The 23,359-nt window shown below is 53.0% G+C and overlaps 1 protein-coding gene across 1 annotated transcript in view; it reads left to right on the top strand.

The window, feature by feature from the left end:
* Window positions 1-23,359, top strand: part of ttn.2 (titin, tandem duplicate 2) — a 160,289-nt gene that overhangs the window by 84,198 nt on the left and 52,732 nt on the right. Inside the window, exons 143-194 of the mRNA XM_085919768.1 lie at window positions 35-140; window positions 270-466; window positions 564-869; window positions 962-1,115; window positions 1,181-1,305; window positions 1,380-1,498; window positions 1,637-1,817; window positions 1,900-2,202; window positions 2,284-2,742; window positions 2,870-3,172; window positions 3,257-3,413; window positions 3,489-3,631; window positions 3,707-3,825; window positions 3,978-4,155; window positions 4,257-4,541; window positions 4,616-4,909; window positions 4,996-5,295; window positions 5,595-5,903; window positions 6,254-6,465; window positions 6,609-6,923; window positions 6,993-7,107; window positions 7,621-7,923; window positions 8,001-8,182; window positions 8,262-8,391; window positions 8,484-8,635; window positions 8,828-8,975; window positions 9,092-9,312; window positions 9,400-9,496; window positions 9,862-10,158; window positions 10,440-10,739; window positions 10,838-11,152; window positions 11,233-11,450; window positions 11,550-11,700; window positions 12,238-12,519; window positions 12,899-13,201; window positions 13,337-13,642; window positions 13,759-14,040; window positions 14,192-14,379; window positions 14,453-14,564; window positions 14,809-14,947; window positions 15,116-15,279; window positions 16,148-16,299; window positions 16,500-16,656; window positions 16,737-17,018; window positions 17,332-17,631; window positions 17,792-18,085; window positions 18,363-20,364; window positions 20,493-21,180; window positions 21,341-21,605; window positions 21,691-22,017; window positions 22,127-22,411; window positions 22,684-22,983. Coding sequence (XP_085775894.1) covers window positions 35-140; window positions 270-466; window positions 564-869; window positions 962-1,115; window positions 1,181-1,305; window positions 1,380-1,498; window positions 1,637-1,817; window positions 1,900-2,202; window positions 2,284-2,742; window positions 2,870-3,172; window positions 3,257-3,413; window positions 3,489-3,631; window positions 3,707-3,825; window positions 3,978-4,155; window positions 4,257-4,541; window positions 4,616-4,909; window positions 4,996-5,295; window positions 5,595-5,903; window positions 6,254-6,465; window positions 6,609-6,923; window positions 6,993-7,107; window positions 7,621-7,923; window positions 8,001-8,182; window positions 8,262-8,391; window positions 8,484-8,635; window positions 8,828-8,975; window positions 9,092-9,312; window positions 9,400-9,496; window positions 9,862-10,158; window positions 10,440-10,739; window positions 10,838-11,152; window positions 11,233-11,450; window positions 11,550-11,700; window positions 12,238-12,519; window positions 12,899-13,201; window positions 13,337-13,642; window positions 13,759-14,040; window positions 14,192-14,379; window positions 14,453-14,564; window positions 14,809-14,947; window positions 15,116-15,279; window positions 16,148-16,299; window positions 16,500-16,656; window positions 16,737-17,018; window positions 17,332-17,631; window positions 17,792-18,085; window positions 18,363-20,364; window positions 20,493-21,180; window positions 21,341-21,605; window positions 21,691-22,017; window positions 22,127-22,411; window positions 22,684-22,983 — 14,022 coding nt within the window. The remainder of the gene's footprint in view (window positions 1-34; window positions 141-269; window positions 467-563; window positions 870-961; window positions 1,116-1,180; window positions 1,306-1,379; window positions 1,499-1,636; window positions 1,818-1,899; window positions 2,203-2,283; window positions 2,743-2,869; window positions 3,173-3,256; window positions 3,414-3,488; window positions 3,632-3,706; window positions 3,826-3,977; window positions 4,156-4,256; window positions 4,542-4,615; window positions 4,910-4,995; window positions 5,296-5,594; window positions 5,904-6,253; window positions 6,466-6,608; window positions 6,924-6,992; window positions 7,108-7,620; window positions 7,924-8,000; window positions 8,183-8,261; window positions 8,392-8,483; window positions 8,636-8,827; window positions 8,976-9,091; window positions 9,313-9,399; window positions 9,497-9,861; window positions 10,159-10,439; window positions 10,740-10,837; window positions 11,153-11,232; window positions 11,451-11,549; window positions 11,701-12,237; window positions 12,520-12,898; window positions 13,202-13,336; window positions 13,643-13,758; window positions 14,041-14,191; window positions 14,380-14,452; window positions 14,565-14,808; window positions 14,948-15,115; window positions 15,280-16,147; window positions 16,300-16,499; window positions 16,657-16,736; window positions 17,019-17,331; window positions 17,632-17,791; window positions 18,086-18,362; window positions 20,365-20,492; window positions 21,181-21,340; window positions 21,606-21,690; window positions 22,018-22,126; window positions 22,412-22,683; window positions 22,984-23,359) is intronic.

Here is a 23,359-nt window from a genome sequence, read left to right as displayed (position 1 = left end):
GAGGAAAGTTTGCAAAAGCTTTTCTCTTTTCCAGCCACACCCGGGCCACCGTACGCCCTCGCAGTGGACGCCGTGACCAAAAGATATGTAGACCTGCAGTGGGAGGCGCCCAAGAATGATGGTGGCAGACCTATCCTCAGGTAGGACATGCGACGCGACACACAACCTCCTTCATGTTTGAAATCATTCCAAACTTACTGTCAGTGTACTTACTGTCAGTTGCAGTGCCTTTTCACTGAGGCCTTACTGTTATGCCACGAACCTTGCAGGTATTCTATCGAAAAGAAGGAGAAGCTCGGAACTCGCTGGGTCAAGTGCGGAAAGACATCCGGGCCGGATTGCAAATATAGAGTGACAGACGTGATCGAAGGAACAGAAGTTCAGTTCCAAGTCCGCGCCGAGAACGAGGCAGGAGTCGGACATCCGAGCGAACCTACCGAGATCCTGACCATCGAAGACCCGACAGGCAAGTTGACGGAAGTCAAACTGCCAACCGAGAACCCGAGCGAGAGGTGTCGGCTTCCTGTCGATGTGAGGTAAAAAAAATGGCTTGCCTTTTGCAGGTGTCCCGTCACCTCCCGTCGAGCTCCACGTGACAGCCGCCGGCCGAGACTTCCTGTCCATCGGCTGGAAGCCTCCACAGAGAGACGGCGGCTCCCCCGTCACCGGCTACCACATCGAGATGTGCGAAGCCGGGTCGGAGAAATGGATGAGGGCCAACTCTCGTCCCGTCAAGGAACTCAAGTTCACCGTGGCGGAAGGTGTCGTCCCTGAGAAGGAGTACGTCTTGAGAGTGAGAGCTATCAACTCTGTCGGAGTCAGCGAGCCCTCTGATATCTCTGAGAACGTCGTTGCCAAAGATTCCGACTGTAAGAATGATAGACGGGGTGCTTGGCTCCGAGCGACCACTGTCGCTTTGTTGTTTTTTGTTTTTCATGCTTGCACTTGTCTGCGTTTACAGGCAACCCCACGCTGGAATTCCAGACGCTGGATTTGATTGTCGTAGAGACAGAGAAGCTGCACATCCCGGTTCCCTTCAGGGCAGTTCCCTCGCCCAAGGTCACCTGGCACAAAGACGGCAAGGAGCTGAAGGGCAGCGACCGTCTGGGCTTCAGGTGGGTGCTCCTTTCTGTCGTGTTCGAGTGGCTAGGGGCTGACGAGAAGTCTTTGTTCACACCAGAAAAGAGTATACTTGCTGTCACCTGGAGGTGGACAGTAGCCTTCACTCTGATGCAGGCCAGTACAAAGTGACTCTGGAGAATAAACTCGGAGCTGCCAGTGCTGCCATTAACGTCAAAGTCATCGGTAACTAAGCGGCCCACCGGCAGCACGAGCTGTTAGCCACCAGTGTCTTACCAGACTTCAAACTGCACATCTAGGTCTTCCAGGCCCGTGCAAGGAAATTGTGGCCTCTGAGATCACCAAGAGCTCTTGCAAGGTCTCCTGGGATCCTCCCGACTATGATGGAGGCACCCCGATAATTCACTACGTTCTGCAGGTCAGTAAGCCAGCGCCTGGTCAAGCCCTTTTGGTTTTCAAATTTTGGGCTGCCTGAGCGTGACACGTGGATTTCTAGAGCCACAAGCTTCCAGAAAGGGTTGACCTTTGGTCTAAACGATGTTTGATTCTGCTGCAGCGGCGGGAGGCTGGCAGGAGGACGTATGTCAATATAATGTCTGGAGAGAACAAATTGAGCTGGAATGCCAAAGACCTCATTCCCAATGGCGAGTACTACTTCAGAGTCCAGGCGGTAAACAAGATTGGAGGAGGGGAGTTTGTGGAGCTTCGCAACCCTGTCATTGCTCAGGACCAGAAACGTAAGAAACAAGTGTTTGGCCCAAACATGGCCTGCTGCTGCTGTGTCTCGTTGGAACCAACCTGCATCTCACCTTGCGTCAGATCCTCCTGACCCACCGGTGGATGTGGAGACCCACAATCCCACTTCGGGCACCATCACACTGACCTGGAAGCCTCCCATGTATGACGGAGGTGCCAAGATCATGGGTTACATCCTGGAGCGGCAGCTGAAGGGTGAGGACAAGTGGGAGAGGTGCAACGATTTCCTGGTTCCGGTGCTGTCCTACACCGTCAGAGGGCTAAAGGAGGCCAAGAGCTACGCCTTCAGAGTGCGAGCAGAAAATTCCGCTGGTGTCAGCGACCCATCCCGCAGCACCCTGTTTGTCAAGGCCTTGGATGCAGTCGGTGAGAACATTTTTCATGCTTCTGACTCTGACTGTCTCGTGGCCTTATAGCTCTGATTTGTCCGTCTGTGTTTGCCATCAGATGCTCCGAAGGTTTTCCTTAGTGGCAGCCTTCAATCTGGACTAAACGTGAAACGAGGCAGTGAGATCCGCCTGGAGGCCAATATATCCGGCTCACCGTACCCTGAGATTACCTGGTACTGGAACAACCAGGTGATCCGGCCCGAGGCGCCCCGCAGGAGGCCGGAGAGACCGCTGAAGAAAAAGGTGGAGAAGAAGGAGGAGCAGGAAGGAAAAAAGAAAGAGCAGGAAGTGGGAGTAGTCAAGGATGCAGAGGAGAAGAAGGAGGAGGTGGCAGAGCAGGAGGCAGAGGAGACGGATTACCCGACTATTGGCGAGCGGCTGAGCATCAACAACAGCAGGAGGGGCGAGTCCACAGCAGTTATCAAGGACTCACTGCGTGTCGACCACGGCGTCTACATGGTGAAGGTGGAGAACGACCACGGCGTCGCGTCAGCCACCTGCGATGTCAACGTCCTTGGTGAGAGCTCAGGTTCTTCTCTTGTCCGTCCGTCTGCAGCCCTAATAATTCTTCCTCCTCTGATGGCATATTGGTTTACTGGACGACGGTAGAGTTTCAGTGTGTAAAGTTTTGTCACGGTTTTCAGACACTCCTGGACCTCCAATCAACTTCTGCTTTGAGGAGGTGAGGAAGAACTCAGTGATCTGCAAGTGGGATCCCCCTAAAGATGACGGAGGCAGCGAGATCCTCAACTACACACTGGAGAAGAAGGACAACTCCAAGATAGAGCTCGGATACAGTTGTGTCACCTCCACACTTAGAGGGTGTCGTTATCTGGTGCCCAAACTCATTGAAAAGAAGGAGTACATCTTCAGAGTTGTCGCTGAGAACAAGTATGGTGCTGGTCCCCCCTGCATTTCCAAACCTCTTGTTGCCAAGAACCCCTTCGGTGAGTGGAAGCTTTTTCAAGACTTGCTCCCGTTTGCGTGAGCTACTTGATGAATCGGGTCATCTGGCCGCCCTTCATTCCCAGAACCTCCCGAGGCTCCCGAAAAGCCGGAGATCGATGACATCACAGCCCACAGCATGCTGGTCACCTGGAAGGAGCCAAACGACAACGGCAGCCCTATCCTGGGGTACTGGGTGGAGCGTCGTGAGATCAACAGTTCCCACTGGGCTCGGGTCAACAGGTGGAGGCTTTTCAAAAACAGCCATGCTTGCTTTACTTTCCTGTTCTGACTTCATTTCATTCATGCGTTCTCCAGAAACATGGTCCCTGCTACCGAGCTGAATGCGGAGGGACTTGTCGAGGGCTTAACGTACATCTTCAGAGTGGCGGCCGAAAATCAGGCAGGCCCCGGAAAGTTCAGCATTCCTTCAGATCCTAAAACGGCACAAGCCCCAATATGTACGTGCATTTTCCAGATGGCAAAACGCGTTCCATTCGGAGTACCGGTATCCATTTTGAGTCTTTGTTTTACAGTACCTCCCGGACCACCTATCCCCCGAGTAGCGGCGACCACCGACCACTCCATTGACGTTGAGTGGGACCCACCTGCTGACAATGGAGGAGGCGAGATCCTGGGATACCAAGTGGACAAGGTACTTAATCATCAACTCTGGCCACGTGAAGCCCATTGAGATGTTTTTATTTTCTTGTGATTACGGGCTATATCAATAAGTACATTTGACATGACTTCATTTGACGCTGCGTAAACATAAATCCCTCCCTATTTTTCTGCGGTGTTCCCTAGACTATGGCTGGGACCAAAGACTGGTCCAGGTCTACAGAACGTCCATGGAAGACTCGGGCATTTACGGTATATGGAGTCCGTGAGGGAGCCAAGTATCTGGTCAGAGTCATTGCCTGCAATGCTGCGGGAGAGGGAACCCCGGGTTTCACCGAGTCAGTGTTTGTCAGGAATCCTGCAGGTCAGCGGCCGGAAGGCGATGATGTGCAAATTTCCAACCTATCAATGTCAAATGCAGCAGTGCGAACCAGCAGCAGCTCATTCTTACTCTCCCTTTTGCAGAAATGCCTGTGGTGGAGCTGGACGTTTTGGTCAAGAATGGGGTGGTCATCCGAGCTGGCGAAACACTTCGTGTTCCGGCGCTTGTCACCGGTAAACCCTACCCAACCATCACTTGGACCGTGGACGATAAAAAACCCGACAAAGACCACATAGAAATCCTCACCGAGGGCAACAACAGCGTTGTGCTAATTAAAAGCGTGCAGAGGAAGGACTGCGGCAAATACTTGATCTCTGCATGTAACCCCAGTGGGACCAGGTCAGCCTTCACCCGGGTGGAGGTCATGGGTAGGTGGATGGACGCATGGAAAGCACTGATGGTTCCAAAAAGTGGACCGACGCCAATCCCCTTTTCTTTGCAGATGTTCCCGGACCGGTCACTGACCTGAAGCCAGTGGTAGTGACTAGAACGATGATCTTCCTGAACTGGGATGACCCGGCGGACGACGGCGGAAGTGACCTGACCGGCTTCCTGGTGGAGCGCAGAGATGCCAAAATGCACACGTGGAGGCAGCCCGTTGAAACCGTCTCTTCCAAATGCGAGTGCGTGGGCATCATGGAGCGACAAGAGTACTTTTTCCGTGTTTTTGCCAAGAACAAGTACGGCATGGGCCCGCCCGTCGAGATCGGACCCATCAAAGCTGTGGACCCGCAAGGCGAGTCCAGAGAGGCCTCCGTACCGACCGTGTCCCATGCCCACGATTCCGATGTGAAACACTTTCTCTTGTCACGGGTTCCGCAGGACCGCCGTCGCCCCCGGAGAAGTTCCACTACACGGAGCGCACCAAGAACTCCATCACGCTAGCATGGAAGCCGCCTCGTAATGACGGCGGCAGTCCTGTCATCGGCTACTTGTTGGAGAAAAAGCGTCAAGACAAGCAGGCCTTTGAGCCTTGCAACACAGAGCTCTGCCCCGACTTGAGCATGACGGTGGAGGGCCTGGACGAGGCCTGGATGTACGAGTTCAGGATCAAGTGCGCAAATCTGATTGGGCAAAGCGACCCGTCCCTTGCGCTGACCGTGGTCATCCAAGACGATGAAGGTACGCCAATTCTGTGGAACGCGAAGCTGTAGGCCAGGGCTGGGCAACCTTTTTGAAGATGTCCAAGTGTTGAAACATTAATCAAGGCCAGCAATCCGAAAGGGTTTTGTATCCGTTTTTCTAAAAAAAAAAAAAACTCGATAAGGTGTGAATATGAAGAAAAGTCAAGAATCAGATGATAATGCACAACTGAATCTGCTTCCTGTACTCGTTTGTTTTTCCTTGTTGGGCCCTAACGTCCATCAAGCAAAGCCTTACCCTTTCAAACCAGACCTGTGTTGTTGTCTCATCTCCACCAGTGGCCCCAGAGATCCACATGCTGAAGATATTCAAGGCTGACAGCATCACGGTGAAAAAGGGCGAGCCGGTGGAGATCCCTGCTGACATCCTGGGCCTCCCCATCCCCAAAGTGGAGTGGTCCAAAGATGACGTGGTGCTGAAGAAGCCCATGGAAAGTCTACTGATGGAGACGACGGTGACGGGCAGGATGAACTGCAAGTCCACTCTGTCCATCCCTGCCGCCGACCGGAAGGATCGTGGCAGCTACACCATATCAGCCTCCAACAACATGGGCTCAGCCAAGCACACCACTTCTATCATGGTGCTAGGTGAGCTACCCTCAAGACACAACGTCCCTCGTGTCCGAAATACCTCACTTGAGAGAGGAAAAGCCACGTTGACTGCTCTTGGGGGCGAGATGATTGAATTGCAAGTATTCAAGACATTTTTAAGCCTGGGAAAATGTATCTGCCAAAGAGCCCAAATGGACACATTGTCAAATGGGGAACAATCGGACTGCAGTCGAAGTCCCCTAGAGAGCAGACTCGACCATAGACATATGCTAATGTTCTAATTGGTTTGAGATGTTGATTTTTTTCCAGATATACGCTCCACATAAAGATCGAACGAGAAAAAACAAACAGACAAACAAGTAAACCAACCTCCTCTCTTTCCCCAGACCGCCCGCTTCCTCCCAGAAACGTGGCAGTGTCCAACATCAAGGCGGAATCCTGCCAGCTGCAGTGGGAGGCGCCTCTGGATGATGGTGGCAGTGAGCTAACCAACTACATTGTTGAGAAGAAAGAAGTGATCACAGACGAAGGGGAGGAAGAGGGACAGGAAGTGGAATGGGCGGAGCTCACCAACAGCATCGTTGACAAGAAGTATCGGGTAGGTCCCGTTGGCTCTCAGCTTACTCCTGGCTCCTGGTCTGTAGGCACATGCTGGGACACATGCAGAGTACAAGGCCTGATTTCATGCTTGTACTCTGGTCACGGTCATGAGTAAGCGGTCTTCTCCTCCCTCTACTGCAGGTGTGGAATTTGGATACCAACAAATCCTACCTGTTCCGCGTCAGAGCAGAGAACCGTTACGGCAAGTCTGACCCTTGCGCAACAGAGGAAGTTCAAATCACAGACCCCTTCGGGCTCCCCGGCCCCCCGGAGAAACCGGCAATCACCGAGTATACCAAGAACTCCGTGACCCTGACCTGGGAGCCACCGAGGGACAACGGTGGCTCCATGATCATTGGCTACTGGCTGGAGAAGAAAGAAAGAGGCTCCGCCTACTGGGCCAGAGTCAACAAGATGCCGGTCACCAAGAGGGGCATGAAAGGCTGGGACTACCAGGTGGGGCTTTGGATTTTGTCAAATACATCTTGACTGGAAAAGTGTCCAATAACTTTCTGCGTTTGCCAGGTGACTCGCTTGTTTGAAGGGAGTGAGTACGAATTCCGAGTCGCCGCCTTCAATTCAGCCGGAACGGGACCTTTCAGCGCACCATCCGACCCAGCCTTTGCTGTCGACCCTCTGAGTGAGTCGGCTGAACAATACACCGGATTGCGTAAATTCGTACTCATCCTCTCCCTCAGTTGAATGGACTCTTATTTGTCGCTGGAGAAGTTATATCTTTCATTCAAAAGGCTTTTTCGGTTTTGGACGCCATGTTCTTTCTGGAACCGACCAGCATGACAAAGGCTTCTTAGTTGTTGAAAGGTGTTTGACCTTGACTTCAAAACTCAGTTGGCAATTTTTGGTGCGGAGTTCCCCTTTTTTGGTCTTGGCGAAAACGCGTTGCATGCTTGGGAAGGTGTCAAACCTCCTCCTCAGTTGCGACAAATTTTCCACAGATTCCCGTTCAAACCGGGTGTCTGTCCTGACCAGACTTTTCCCTCAAAGGGATGTGACATTTGTATCAAAGGTCTTCATGAGCAAAGTCCAGTTGCGTTTCAGCGGAACACTCACCATTTCCGTCCGTCTTGCATATCTGTACTGTTTGCTCCGTGATTTATTTTGAGCCCAATGGAACCGTTCTGCCCTCCCTCAGCTCCTCCCAGCATGCCTAATGCTCCCGTGGTGGCCGACAAGACCAAGCACAATGTCACTCTGACCTGGAAGCCACCGGAGAAGGATGGCGGAAGCCCCATCAAGGGCTACATTGTTCAGATCCAGGACGAGGGCAAATCAGATTGGGTGAGGGTGAACGAAGAGCCGCACCCCACCACCGATTTCACCGTGCCCAACCTACGTGAGCTCAAGCGCTACCGCTTCAGAATCATTGCAGTCAACGACATCGGCGAGTCGGACCCCAGCCCCCGCACTGGCGAGGTCTTGATTGAAGACGTTCAGCGTAAGTGTTCGATCCTGGCAAGAGCACGTGGAAATGAGGCGCTTGTCACTGATGTTCCTCATCCGGCGCTATTTCAGTCCCGCCCTCCATCACCATTGACATCTTGGTGGATGATCTTCTCTACATTCGTGCCGGAGATCCCATCAAGATCCCAGCCACCATCAAAGGTCGTCCTGTGCCCAAGGTTACATGGGACTTTGATGGCAAAGCCAAGTCTCACAAGAAGAACAAATTGCACACTCTTCCCGTGGACTCGGAGGTGACTTCTTTTGGCCATACAAAGCAGACGTGAGAAAATGCTCCATTCCTAAGCTCAACGCACTCTTGTGTCTCCTCAGGTCGAGTCCACAGACACCACGTCTGTCGTGAGCATCCCCATTAGTTTGCGGACCCACTCTGGACGCTACACCATCACGGCCAAGAACAAGTCTGGACAGAAACACGTCAATGTCAGAGTCAACGTCCTCGGTGCGTCTTGAACTCCACTGGATGCGAGGCGCTTGCTTTGTTTTTAGTTGGGCGTCTGTTTGTATGGCTAACGAGTTACTTCGTTATTTCAGATGTTCCGGGACCTCCGAAAGATCTGAAGGTGACCGACATCACCCGGTCAACCATGAGGCTGATCTGGAAGCTGCCTGACAATGACGGTGGAGAGAGAATCAAAAGCTACTACATTGAGAAGAAATGTGTCACTGACAAGGCCTGGACGAAGGTAGAGCCGGTGAAGGATGGACAAACTGTCAGGCGAACAGACGGACAGACAGACAAACAGACAGAGAAAGAAAGACATACAGACAGAGACAGACACAAAGACAGACACACAGACGGACACACAGACAGACACGCAGATAGACGCACAGACACACATGAGGAAGTGACGACGGTGCCTTTGATTGTTGCTCAGGTGAATGCGGCCTGCGCCAGTCAAGCCTTTGTGGTCCCGGGCCTCCTGGAAGGACAGGACTACCTGTTCAGAGTGCGAGCCGAGAACCGGCTGGGCTTTGGTCCGTTCACCGTCACCACTGATCCTGTCCGAGCCAGCGACCCCATCTGTGAGCCCACGCTGACGTTTTTCCATGCAAATGTTACCCCGAGAGTTTATACGCACCATGTTTTTCGGGTGCCTCTGAAATGGGCGTTGAAGCTCGCTGTCTGTCCACACCTGCAGACCCGCCGGACCCGCCTACTAAGCTGAAAGTCAACTTGGTGACCAAGAACACGGTGACCCTGAGCTGGGAGCCTCCCAAGAACGATGGAGGCTCTCCTGTCAAACATTACGTGGTGGAGCGCTTGAGCTGGGACACCAGCGGCAAGGAGAAGGAAACCTGGAAGCAGTGCAACAAGCGAGACGTGGAGGAGCTCAGCTTCGTGGTGGAGGACCTGAACGAGGTCAGTCCCGAGGCGCCTTCCTTCCTTCCCTGTAGCATAGGTCCACTGCCGCCAGCGTGGCGTGACCGCTGATTTTTTTTTCTTCAGGGTGGAGAGTACGAGTTCCGAGTGAAAGCCGTGAACGCGGCCGGACCCAGTCGACCCTCAGCCACTGCTGGACCGCTCTTCATCAAGGATCAGACCTGTGAGTTGGACAAGCCTCAACTTAATGTTATCTTGAGACAAACCAACAGCAACGTTATCCCGCTGTTGGCTGGCCAGTCCGAGAAGGAACTGTCAGCATTCGCGCTATTGCGTGAGCGCTGACTGTTGTCAAACGTTGCGCTCTGAGTACCAACCGATGGCCAACATTCAAATACAGTCACGCAGTAGGCCCATGTGTTCAACCCAAATGAATGTTTTGTACACCTAAAGCACAGCAACATGAGCTAGTGGCTGTGGTGGTTACAGTAAATGCAGGAGCAATGGCGGCATGCATCTCAGACACTCCCACTATGCTGCCTGAGCTGGTCACGACGTATTTGACGTGCGTGTTTGACCCCGTTTCAGGCCCGCCTGCCATTGAGCTGCGGGAGGTGCTGGAGGGTGAGGAGGGCTGCGATGTCAGCCTGCCGGCCAAGGTCAGTGGCTGTCCTTTCCCCAGCCTCTCGTGGCAAAAGGCCAGCCCGGCAGCGCCCGAGCAGAAGGTGGCCGTGCGCTACGACCAGCGCGTGGCCAAGCTGGTGACGCACGACAAGTGCACGCTGCTGCTGCAGAGGGCCACCCGTGACGACAGCGCCCTCTACAGCCTGACTGCCAGCAACGCCCTGGGCACTGTCACCAAGGACGTCAAACTCTTGGTCTATGGTGAGCATGAATTCACCTACATTTGGTTCCTGGTAGTAAGGCTCAAAATTCAGTGTAGTGGAAAGCAGCACTTTTTGGGCTTTACCATTCAGTAAAGTGGGGGACAAAAAAGTCAACTCATTCCAACTTGAAAATATTGACCACTTTAGTCTTGACATCACTTTCACAATAAGCTGCTCCAAATACGATGTCACCAACAAATCCCACGAGGTTCACGAATAACATTTAGCAGCATCATCAAATCCCAGCTCTCTTAACAAGACTTGGTGTGACCTCCACAGGACCTCCCGGCCCACCCGTTGGACCCATGAAGTTCACCGAGGTGTTTGCGGAGAGGATCGGCCTGGCCTGGAAGCCGCCCCTGGACGACGGCGGCTCCAAAATCACCAACTACGTTGTGGAGAAGCGCGAGGACAACCGCAAGTCTTGGGTGCATGTGTCCAACGAGCCCAAGGACTGCGCCTACCTGGTGACCCGGCTCACGGAGAACCACGATTACGAGTTCAGAATCATGGCGCAGAACAAGTTTGGAGTCGGGCCTCCGCTACTCAGCGAGCCTGAAAAAGCCAGGAACCTCTTCAGTGAGTGCCACACGCAAACCTCTCTCCCTGGGTTCCAAAGCCCAGGCTTCAAATGTTTCATGTATGCTCACGCCCGCTCCAATTCTGTTCCGGCATAGCTGTTCCAGGCCAATGTGAGAAGCCCACCGTGACCAACGTGTGTCTGGAGTCCATGACGGTGAACTGGGAGGAGCCCAAATACGACGGTGGCTCGCCGGTCACTGGCTACTTCATCGAGAAAAAGGAGACCACCAGCAAGCGCTGGGCTCGCGTCAACCGGCAGCCCATCCGGGCGCTGCCCCTGGGAAACAACTGGGACGTCACCGGCCTGCTGGAGGGTGCCATGTACCAGTTCCGAGTCAGTGCCGCTAACGCCGCCGGTTGCGGACTACCCAGCCTACCCTCAGACCCTGTTCTCTGTAGGGACCCCATCAGTAAGTCATCTGTGACTAGTTTTCATGACTTCCCTAATGTCCGCAAAATGACTTAGGCCAACTGTTTGTGCAACGCGCAGAGCCCCCTGGCCCGCCCACTCCAAAGGTGATGGACTGGACCAGGTCAACGGTGGAGCTGGAATGGCTTCCCCCCCTGGTGGACGGAGGCTCCAAGGTTACCGGCTACATTGTGGAATTCAAGGAGGTGTGCAAGGAAGAGGAGGAGAAGAAGGCTCAGAGGAAGTTGATTCTACTGAGCAGCGCAGACGATGACAAGGAACCGGAGAGCTGGGAGAAGGTAAACTGTGTCACTCACACCACACGCTGTAGTCCCGGGAAAGTTGACTCTCCCCAACTGGTTAACGTGTCCTTCATTCCCACGTTGCCCTGTCTTCAGGCCAAGGACTCAGAGATCAGAGGAACCAAGTTTGTGGTAGCCGGTCTCAAAGAAGGTGGTTTGTACCGCTTCAGAGTCCGAGCCGTCAACGCCGCCGGGGTCGGTGAACCGGGAAACGTTTCGGAGCTGATCGAAGCCAGAGACAGGACAAGTAAGAACAGCACTACTTTGAATTACATGGGCTCCGGTTCAAAAGTTGGACAAATTACCAGCCATTGCTGGGTTGATTGTTTTTGGTTTTTTGCCTTGTTTTTGCTCAATTTCAAATCAGGAGCGCGTTTTAGACACGTCACTATTAGAACTGGAGTAATTGCACTTTCTGACGTTCATTGAACGCAGCTGCCAGTCATAGCCAAAACCCTCGCAGCGAGCTGCTGTAGGCCGCAACTCACGCCCAGGCCCTCACACGTAGACAACTCCTGAGGCCGCTCACTAGGCCACGCCCATTAAGGGCACGCATTCAACACTAATTACACAAATGCGCGCGTTAGTGGCGTGGCGTGTACGCGCACGTTTTTGAACACCTGTCAATTCAGGGAAAGGCACAAAAGTAAATGAAATTATGAGCAAATGAAACTCTTAAATCAAGCTACCAGCATCTGTCTACTTGCTGTGATTCCATGAGAGCTGCTAGCTAGCTGGAAACCTCAGTGTGGTGTTTCTCATCAAGCCTCCGCTCTTCCTTCAGTTGCGCCCGAAATGGACCTGGACGCCTCCGTCAAGGAGAAAATCGTGGTCCACGCCGGTGGGACCATCCGCATCATCGCCTACGTGTCCGGCAAACCGGCACCGCACATCAGCTGGTGCCGAGATGACGGCGAGGTGCCCAAGGAGGCCGCGGTGGAGACCACGGGGATCTCCAATTCGCTGGTCATCAAAAACTGCAAACGCCAGCACCAGGGCATCTACACGCTCTGCGCAAAGAATGAAGGTGGCGAGAGGAAGAAGGCGGTCATCGTGGAGGTCTTGGGTGAGTTCCAAGGCTCCCGAAGACTACTGCCGTGACTTGGTCTCCTGAGAGTCCTTGTCAAGATTTTCTCCAGTTTGGCTGTCCGCAACTCATTTTTAGGAGTCACTAATATTCCTTACTTATATTCCTATGGCTACCCGTTGGAACCCCCAACTTCTTCTCGTGAGTTTCAGAGCATCCGCAGCTCGTGTTCATGACTTGCCGACTGTTCTGATTTCTTACGTGTGACATTTTTAACGATCGTCCACAGCAAGTTACCACGAGTTGCCGACCATCTGTAGCCCCAGTGTTCATGGCTTGCCAACCATCTGTGTCTTTTGTCCATGTGTTTTGGAGTGTCCACACCTAGTTTTCATGAGTTTGCATCTCTGGCCTCCAGACGTTCCCGGACCAGTCGGCCTCCCCTTTGCCGGTGAGAACCTGACCAACGACTCGTGCAAACTGAGCTGGTATACCCCCGAAGACGACGGCGGCTCGGCCATCACCAACTACATCATCGAGAAGCGGGAGTCGGACCGCATGGGCTGGACTTCGGTCACTTACACGGTGACCAGGAACAACGCCGTGGTGCAAGGACTGCTGAACGGGAAAGGCTATTTCTTCAGGATCGCCGCCGAGAACATCATCGGCATGGGCCCCTTTGTGGAGACAGACAAAGTCGTGCTCATCAAAGACCCCATCTGTAAGATTTGTTTGTTTGCGTGGATGAAAACGCCATCTTGTCCCATCCAGACGTACACGTGACATCATGGTCAATGACGCTGTGGCTGTAGTAAAGTTTTGGCAAACTGCAAAGGACAACTCTTGTCTCCCATAGCCGTACCCGAGCGTCCGGAGGACCTGGTCGTCACGGCCGTCACCAAAGACTCCATCTCGGTAGCCTGGAAGCCGCCCAAGTACGACGGGGGCGCCCAAGTGACCAGCTACGTCCTTGAGTGTCGCATGATCGGCCGAGACAACTTTGTCCACGTGGGAGGTGACAAGAAGCTGATGGACAGAAAGTTCACCCTGAGCGGACTCAAGGAGGGCTCCAGCCACGAGTTCAGAGTGGCTGCCGTCAACGTAGTGGGACAAGGCAAATTTTCCTTTGCCACCAAACCCATTCAGTGCAAGGATGAGCTGGGTGAGCCATGTGATGCGCAAGGCTGCTTTTTTCAAGGAGAACATATCAGGGAAGCGCGGGGCACACAAATAGCCAGCGGCCTCGAGTCGACCTTTTCTGCTTTTTCCATCCACCAGAACCTCCGAGTCTGGACCTGGACTTCCGAGACAAGATGACGGTGAAGGCGGGAGACAGCTGCACGCTGTCGGGACGCTACGGCGGCAAGCCAAGGCCCAGCGTCACCTGGACCAAGAACGAAGAGGAGCTGAAGCCCGATGCGGACCTAGCCGTCCACTGCGGCGACACGCAACTCAGTCTGGACATTGGCAAGGCCCGGAGAGACCACAGCGGATGCTACTGCGTTAGCGTGGACAATGCGGCGGGCAAGCGAAGCGGAATCTGCGCCGTCACCGTCGTCGGTGAGTTGCACACCGGGCAAGCGCTTTAATAGTCCTGCTCACACTGCACTACGCTCATCCTCCATCTCCTATGTTGCCAGCCCAAAGACTTTGGAATTTTTTCAGAAAATAATAAAACTATAACCTCTGAACGCTTCCTCCCTCCCGCCAGACCGACCTCAGCCTCCCGAGGGCCCTGTCATCTTTGAGGAGGTCTACAGAGACCACATGCTCATTTCCTGGAAACCTCCCCTGGACGACGGTGGCTGCGCCATCTCCAACTACGTCATTGAGAAGCGAGACACCAACCGAGACTTGTGGATGCCCGTCAGCGCGTCCTGCACAAGGACCGCCTGCAGGGTCCGCACCTTGACCTAACCTGGCCGAGCTTGCTCTCAGCGCCATGTGTAATTGTCCCCTTTTGCCCATTCAGGTGCCAAAACTGATTGAGGGTCGCGAGTACATCGTCCGAATCATGGCCCAGAACATCTATGGCATCAGCGACCCGCTGCTGTCCACCGAGGTCAAGGCCAGAGATGTGTTCCGTAAGTAATGTCGGGCTTTGGGCCGGGGGAAAACGAGGTGAAGTCACGCTCATTGAAATACAACAACATCCAATCAATGGGTGGTGTTACGAGACGAGAAACACTCGACGATGAAACTGAGTAAAAAAAAATTTTACTTTACATTTGAGCAAAATGGTGCTTTTGTCAAAGTGAAGAAGTGTATCTCCTACAAAATCCTGAAATCGGATCATTGATGCAAGTGCGTTGTGTGTTTGTGCCGCAGGGGTGCCCGACGCACCCAAGCAGCCCACCGTCAAGGCTGTGTACCAGGACCGCGCCCTGGTTTGCTGGGAGCCTCCGGCAGATGGAGGCAAGCCAATCAACGGATACATTGTGGAGAGGAAGGAGACAATGGCCAACAGGTACCAAGGCACTCCATGGCCACTCAAGTTGAATGAAGGCGACTTTTAGGCTGCTCTCACCTATCGTCCTACAATACTGCTTTGATTTCTTCCGGCGCCCTTGTTTGCTGCACTCCAGAGTGCCTTGTTTCACCAAAAGCTTTAAATGTTCATGTTTTTGTTCGGCAGATGGGTCCGCTGCAACACAGAAAAGATCCATCCCATGGTGGAGTACATGGTCCCGGACCTGCTCAAGGGTTGCGAGTATGAATTCCGAGTTCGCGCGGAGAACATGGTGGGCGTGGGTGACCCCAGTCCGCCGTCCAAGCCCGTCTTCGCCAAAGATCCCATCGGTGAGGCACGGAAAAGGCTCAGCAACCTCAAACGTGCAAAGTCAAAGTCAGCTTTATTGTCAATTTCTTCACATGCTAAGACACAAAAAGAGATAGAAATTGCGTTTCCCACTATCCCACGGTGACAAGACATTACAAAACATCCAAGAAAACAATACAAAAAGTAAAAATAAGAAGGCACATACAATGAATAAACAAGAGCGATGAATAAATAATAAATAAATAAATAAATAAATAAATAAGAGGAGCAAAAATGGAGCAAGTGTGCATACAGCAGACAGTCAGAATATAGCGCGAGAGTAGTGCAAGGCAGCCAACGTGGCCCAAAAGGTCAGGACGTTATGCAGCCGAGAGTTCAGGATCCTAACAGCCTGGAGTATGAAGCTGTTGGTGAGTCTTGTGGTGCGGGAGCGCAGGCTTCTGTACCACTTCCCAGAGGGCAGCAGATCAAACAAAGTGTGAGCGGCGTGACTCACATCACATGCAATCGTGGTCGCCTTGGGGGTGAGATGGGAGGTGTAAATGTCCTTCAGGGAGGGGAGTGAAGCCACAATAATCCTACCAGGTGTGATTATTGCAAAGTCATGAGATTGCGTTCATCTGCCTAGGCTTTTGAGCAACAACAACCACAAAATATATTTGGTTGTGTTGCAAGAGCACCATAATTTTCACATTTCAAGGTGCCTCGTAAAACAATGACCAAACTAAGGCAATGAAATTCCCATTTTCTAAAAGTAACAGAACACCTTAAGAGCCAGGCAGGTTGCCGAGCTGCCATCGAATTTGAGCTCGAGGCCGTCTGCTCCTGGCCAGAATATCGCCGTCAACGTTGGATTACACGTCACTCGCCAACCGCTCTTTTCCGCAGTCAAGCCGAGCCCACCGCAGAATCTCAGAGCCGTGGACCACACCAAGGAGTCTGTGACTCTGACCTGGGAGCCACCCGCCGACACTGGCCGAGGCAAGATCTTCGGCTACCTGCTGGAGTTCCAGAAAGCTGGCGAGGAGGAGTGGCAGAAGGTCAGCTGCTTGTTGCTTTGTACGCACGCACACTGTCCGGAAGAGCAGGAAAAAATGTTGGACTGATTAGAGTAGTTGGGGATTTTTAATGACAGCTCCATGTTAGTTTGGTTTGGTTACTTCTAAATGGTTTGTAGAGTGGCTTTGTTAGGTTGTCATTTCCAACCACCGCTCCACATCTTGCCTCCATCCTCCTCCAGGTGAACCACACTCCGGATTCTTGCCAGGGGACCAAGTTCAAGGTCGTGGGCCTGGAGGATGGCGCCCTCTACCGTTTCAGAGTGAAGGCTGTCAACGCTGCCGGGGAGTCTGACCCCGCTCATATCAAAGAACCGGTCAGAGTGATGGATCGACTCGGTGAGCGATTCGAACGTGGCCTAAAAATGTCCTACTGTGGTCCAGCGACTCAGGTTTGTGTTTGCTGCTCATAACATTAGAAGCGCCAGAGTTGATTCTGGATGCCGGTATGACCCGGGAGGTCAAGGCCCTGGTCGGCACTCACATCACTCTCATGGCGGCCATCACGGGCATCCCCTTCCCCTCCGTGGTCTGGAAGAAGAACGACGCCGACTTGCCCACCAGGGCTGACATTGAGACCAAACAAGAGGGCACCAAGCTGGAGATGAGGTTCTGCAACCGCGGCGACTGTGGAGACTACACGCTCACGGTCGAAAACCCTGCCGGCTCCAAGACCGTCACATGCACCGTCTTGGTCTTTGGTAGGAGTTCACCACAAACAGATCCACTCTGAGCCACTTTCTACTCAAATTAGGCTCGAAACCTTGAAAGGCAGACTTAATATAAACTTGCGTCCAACTGTGGAATGTTCCACTTTTCTATGGCTACCTACGTCAACTTCACGGCTCAAACTCTTCCAACAGCAAGTTATGCAATTAGGTTCTGAAATGTTCAAGCGTTGGACAAAAGTTTAGAGAAGGTCAAAGTAGGTTCACTGGCATTTTCAAGCAAAAGGCCAAACTCGGCGAAAGAAAGTTGTGTGAGTGATGTGAGTTGTCCTCATTATGTGTTCAGACAAACCTGGTCCTGTCCAGCACCTTCGCGTCTCAGATGTCAGGAGCGACTCAGCCAACCTGTCTTGGAAAGACCCGGAGGACAACGGAGGCGCTCGCATCACCAACTTTGTGGTGGAGAAGAAAGACACGGGCTCCACTCAGTGGGTTACCGTGTGCTCCACCTCAAAGAAACGCAGCATGATGCTGAAGCACCTGACGGAGGGACTGGCCTACACCTTCCGAGTTGCGGCCGAGAACCAGTACGGCCGCAGCGAATATGTGGAGACGCCCAAGGCTATCAAAGCCATGAATCCGCTCTGTGAGTAGCGACGCCTTGCATACTGCCGAGCCCCATTCATCAACCGCGGTTGCTCCTCCAACACGCATCCACGGTTGAAGCAAATGCACATAAATAACAACCGCACACACACCGAGTTGGAGCACCGCTGGTCTGAAGGTTGAACATGTTTTTTCCGTAGTCCCTCCTGGTCCTCCCAAAGACCTTCACCACGTGGATGTGGACAAGACAGAGGTGTGGCTTGCCTGGAACTGGCCCGACCGAAACGGCGGGAGTGAGATTACGGGCTTCTTGGTGGAGTATCAAGAAGAAGGAGCGAAAGAGTGGCACGAGTGGCAGACGGTCAGTATCCCGGAGAGTCACGTGACTGGTCTGGAAGAAGGCAAGACCTATCGCTTCAGAGTGAGAGCCGAGAACGCCATTGGCCTCAGCAGACCCGACACCACCCTTCCCATCCTCTGCCAGGAGAAACTGGGTGAGATTATGAGCTCGGGGGTAGATTAGGGAGGGAGGGAGGGAGGGAGGGAGGGAGGAGGGAGACCCGCAGGCTGACAGTAGAGGCAGCAGAAGAGTAAGCTCTTAAAAGAGCTGGAGTGTGTGACATGTCAAAGGTGTCAGACCACAGACCCATGTTTCATTACAACACAGCTCAAACGCTTTTGGAAACAGGAATAGAAGTGATCAGCCCAAAATATGCATAGTTTCAAAGAGGGAGCTAGTTTTCACTCCGCCCACGTGTCGTCTGTCAACAGTGCCTCCGATCCTCGAGGTGGATGTCAAGCTGACTGACGGCATCATCGTGAAGGCGGGCACCACCATCAGGCTGCCCGCCATCATGAGAGGAACGCCAGTCCCGACTGCCAAATGGTCCATCGAAGGAGAGGAGATCACCAGCGGTGGCAAGATCAAGATTGACACCGACAACTTCTCCACCGTTCTCAGCATCAACGAGTGCACCAGAAATCACACGGGCACCTACCTACTCACCGTGTCCAACCTCGCCGGCACCAAGACGGCGGCTCTGAACGTCACCGTTCTGGACGTCCCGGCGGCGCCCATCGGACCCGTCAACATCCTGGAGGTGTCCCCCGACGCCATGACCATCGAGTGGCGTCCTCCCAAGGATGACGGCGGCAGCCCCGTCACCAACTACATCGTGGAGAAGAAAGATTCCAACAAGGAGACCTGGGGAGGGGTTAGCTCTGGCAGCCTGGCCACCAAGCTCAGGATTGTGCGCCTGCAAAAGGGCATCGAGTACATGGTCCGCATTCGCGCCGAGAACAAGATGGGCATCGGGGCGCCCTTGGAGAGCAAGCCTACCATCGCCGAGCATTCTTTCATGCCGCCAAGTCCGCCTGGTAAGCCGCTGCCACATGACATCTCAGAGGACGCCGTCACGGTCGGATGGACCATGCCCTTGTCTGACGGTGGCAGTCCGATCACCGGTTACCTCATTGAACGCAGACATAAAGGAGGGAAATGGATCCGCGTGAACAGGACACCCTGCAAGGACCTCCGCTACCGAGTCCTGGGCTTGTTTGTAGGGAACGAGTACGAATTCAGAGTATTTGCAGAGAATAGTGCTGGCTATAGTGGACCCTCACCCATCTCTGATCTTTGCAAGCCCTGCAGGCAAATCACAGTCCCGAGTGCTCCGATCAACCCCAAAGTCAAAGATCACAGCAAATCAACGGCCGACTTGGTGTGGACCAAACCCACCAAAGATGGAGGCAGTCCCATTCTGGGCTACACTGTGGAAATGATGAAGGCCGACGGCGACTGGAAGAAAGTCAACGTGGACGACTTCATCAAGTTGTGCGTATATACAGTCAAGGGGCTCGAGCAGGGTGCCACCTACAGATTCAGAGTGTTTGCCTCAAATATGATTGGTGACGGTGAAGCCAGCGAAGTTCCAGAGTCAGTCACGGCTCAAGACATTCTGATCCCACCGGAGATCGAAATGGACGCCACGTGTCGCGAGCGTGTCACCGTGCGCGTTGGACACAACGTCAACATTGTCGGCTATATCAAGGCCCGTCCGGAGCCTGAAGTGCTGTGGTCCAAGGGAGAGACTATTCTGGAGAACAGCAAACGTGTAACTCTGATCCAGAACCTACCTGTGGTCCAACTGAAGATCAAAGAGGCCACCAGAGCTGACCATGGTAAATATACCCTGAAGGCCTCAAATGTGGGCGGAGAGGCCACCTGCTGCATCACTGTCAATGTTCTGGACCGTCCCGGCCATTGCCAGAATCTCCATACCACCTACGTCACCAAGGATTCCTGCATGATCAACTGGGATGCTCCAAAAGACAACGGTGGCTCTGAAATCACCAACTACATTGTGGAGTGCCGAGAGCCCAGCATCAGCATGTGGTCTATGATCTCTTCCCATTGCACCAACCGCAAGATCAAGACCAAGCTGATGGAGGGCCACCAGTACCTGTTCCGTGTCTGTGCCGAAAACAAGATGGGACCCGGGCCCTGTGTGGAGACCAAGGTCCCCGTGCTAGCCATCGACCCCATTGAAAAACCAGGCGAGCCCGAGAACTTCAGGGTGACAGACATTGGCAAGAGCTACGTCTATCTGAGGTGGAGGAGGCCTGACTATGATGGCGGCAGCCCCAACCTCTCTTACAACCTGGAGTGCAAAGTCAAAGATGCACAGGAATGGGAAAAACTCAACACGGGCGTCCTAACCAACACTTTCTTTTTGGCAGACAAGTGTGTCGAAAATCAGACGTACACGTTCAGGTGAGTCAAACGACTTGCCCTGGCGGCTTATCAAACAAATGTTTCAAACAAGTGTGAAAAGTAAATGCATTTTCTTCTGGCGCTAAGCTGCCATGAATGCCTAAAGCACAAAATTTTTTTTTTACCAGGGTGCAAAGCGTCAATGAAGGAGGAGAGAGCAGCTGGGTGAAATTGGCCGATATTCTAGTGCGTGAAGAGATCCAGAAACCGGTCCTCGACCTGAAGCTTTCCGGAACATTGACGGTGAAGGCCGGAGAGTCGGTCAGAATGGAAGCTTCCTTGAGAGGAAAGCCCCACCCTGAAGTCAAGTGGATCAAGGACAAGGCAACCGGAGACAACCCCAGAATCAGCTATGAGACCGGCTCTGACTACTCCAAGTTCCTTTTGACCAAGTCCCGACGCACTGACTCCGGGAAGTACATCGTCACCGCCACCAACCTGGCCGGAACCTTCACGGCGTACGCTAGCGTGAACGTCCTGGACGTCCCCGGAGCCGTCAGGAACCTACGAGTCACTGGCATTGGAGCAGACAAGTGCAGAGTCATTTGGGATGCGCCTGAGGATGACGGAGGCTGCGAGGTGGACAGCTACATCTTGGAAAAGTGCGAGACCAGGAGGATGGTGTGGTCCACGTATTCTGCCTCGGTCGTCACGGCGTACTGCAACGTGACGCGTCTGGTGGAGGGCAACGAGTATATCTTCCGAGTGCGGGCCGAAAACAAGATGGGAACTGGGCCTGCTGTGGAGAGCAAGCCTGTCACGGTCCGGACTCAGTTCAACAGACCCGGACCGCCCGACGCCCCTGAGGTCACTAAGGTCGGTTCTGAACACTCACGGTGGGCAGTAGTGGATTCATATTTAGAAAGTACAGATGTTGATTTTTCAAATCTAGGAGAGTAAAAGTAAAAGAAGAAATCTCCCAAAAATAGTAAATACTCTGAACAGCCAAAACGATGATCCTATTGGTGTCATGCAGATAAGCAAAGAGGAGATGACAGTGGTCTGGACTCCTCCCGAGAATGATGGAGGAAAATCCATCACGGGCTACATCCTGGAGAGGAAGGAAAAAAGAGCGGTACGCTGGGTGCCGTGCACCAAGAGTCCAATCCCCGAGAGACGCATGAGAGTGACCAACCTGATCCCCAACCACGAGTATCAGTTCAGAGTCAAGGCTGAGAATGAGGTCGGTCTGGGAGATCCCAGCAAACCCTGCAGACCTGTCACGGCCAAAGATCCCATCGGTGAGTTTACTTTGATCGGACTGAATCCTGTTGGTGTGTCCTCCAGAACAGCGGCACTTATTCATTTTGCTTTGTTCATCCCCAGAACCTCCTGGGCCACCCGCAGGCCTGAAGGTGTCAGACAGCACCAAGACCTCCATCACCCTTTCATGGTCTAAACCCGTGTACGACGGGGGTGCGCCAATCATCGGCTACAGTCTGGACATGAGACTGAAGAGTGAGGCGGACCCCGAAAAGCCCGCCGAAGGCTGGAAGAGGATCGACACCCACGGCCCACTGGTCCTTAAAGAGTTTACCATTGGACAGCTGGATGAGAAACAGGAATACGAGTTTAAGGTGTCCGCCCAAAACCAGGTGGGCTGGGGACGTCACGCCTACTTAAAGGAACCTGTCTTCCCCAAGGAGATCCTGGGTAAGAACCTGAACTTGGTTGACTCGGTTGTCATCATTTTTGCGAGCTTGTGTACCCTGTCCAGAACATGAAGCGGTCTAACCTTGAGTCTGTTTTTCACCGGCAACAGAGGCTCCCGAGATTGACCTGGACGCAAGTTTGAGGAAAGGTCTTTCGGTCCGGGCTGGCTGTCCCATTCGACTTTTTGCGATTGTCAGAGGACGCCCCTTCCCGAAGGTCACCTGGAAGCGCGTGGGGGTGGACAACGTGGTTCGCAGAGGTCACGTAGACCAAGTGGACACCATGTCCTTCCTTGTCATCCCTGAAAGCACCAGAGAAGATTCTGGAAAATACTCACTTACTCTGTCCAACTCTGCCGGAGAGAAGGCTGTCTTCGTTCGTGTCAAAGTCCTCGGTAAGAAAGCGTCACAACCTTTTCAGTAGACTGTGCAAATTACGTACAGTCAAACGCGGGCTCACAAATTTCAACTTCTAAATGCCATTCAACACCTGAAGCAATAGGCCAAATAGAATTTTACTCCAATCCCACAGCAAAGTTAGCTTTTTAGGTGACCCCCTTGTGCATGTAGTGGGTGAAGCGGAGGGCTGGTGAAGCAGGTTTAGCTTGAAAACCGTATTTGGAAGAGTGTGAGCTGATTTGCAAATGTGTAATCCGTCTTCTGTTAGACACTCCTGGTCCCGTCGGTGGTCTAGAGGCGACCGACGTTACCAAAACCACAGCGCAGCTTTCCTGGTTGCCGCCGGAGAACGACGGCGGAAGCGCCATCCTCCACTACATTGTGGAAAAACGGGAGGTGGACAGAAAGACCTGGACCAAGTGCACAGAGGACCTGAAGAAGACCAGCTTCAAGGTGACCAACATGGCCCCTGGCATCGAGTACTATTTCCGGGTGGTGGCGGTCAACAAGTATGGAATCGGAGTACCTCAGGACTCGCCCAAGTCTTACCTGGCCAAGGACCCCATCAGTGAGTATTGCGATCATCCAATGATCCTTTGTACTCGTGTTCCGTACACAAGCTATTGATACCCATTTTCAATGACTCGTGGGCACGACGTACACAGTTATCCCCGCCACTGTAGCAACACCTCGCAAACGATATGAAGCAGATAAAAATAAGGTCCTGCACATACTTCGAAGTTTGTATGTGATCAATTCTCTTCTTTTCCTTTCATCTCGTGTATGTATAATCAAGCCTTGAGATATTAGTAAAAAAAAAAAAAAAAAAGTGTTGCAATTCTTTTGATTATAGAAAAAAGTGTCTCATACATTAGTAAAGATGTCACTTAACGCAGCGTGTAAGTACTTTCCATCTGCTGCTGGTTGTGGCTAAGACCTGCTAT

Source organism: Syngnathus leptorhynchus, chromosome 9 (genome assembly GCF_054491065.1).
Source record: "Syngnathus leptorhynchus isolate UIUO chromosome 9, UIUO_Slep, whole genome shotgun sequence".
NCBI classification, from domain to species: domain Eukaryota; kingdom Metazoa; phylum Chordata; class Actinopteri; order Syngnathiformes; family Syngnathidae; genus Syngnathus; species Syngnathus leptorhynchus.
Note: the sequence above shows the minus strand (reverse complement) of the source record. Positions and strands in the feature narration are given on the sequence as shown.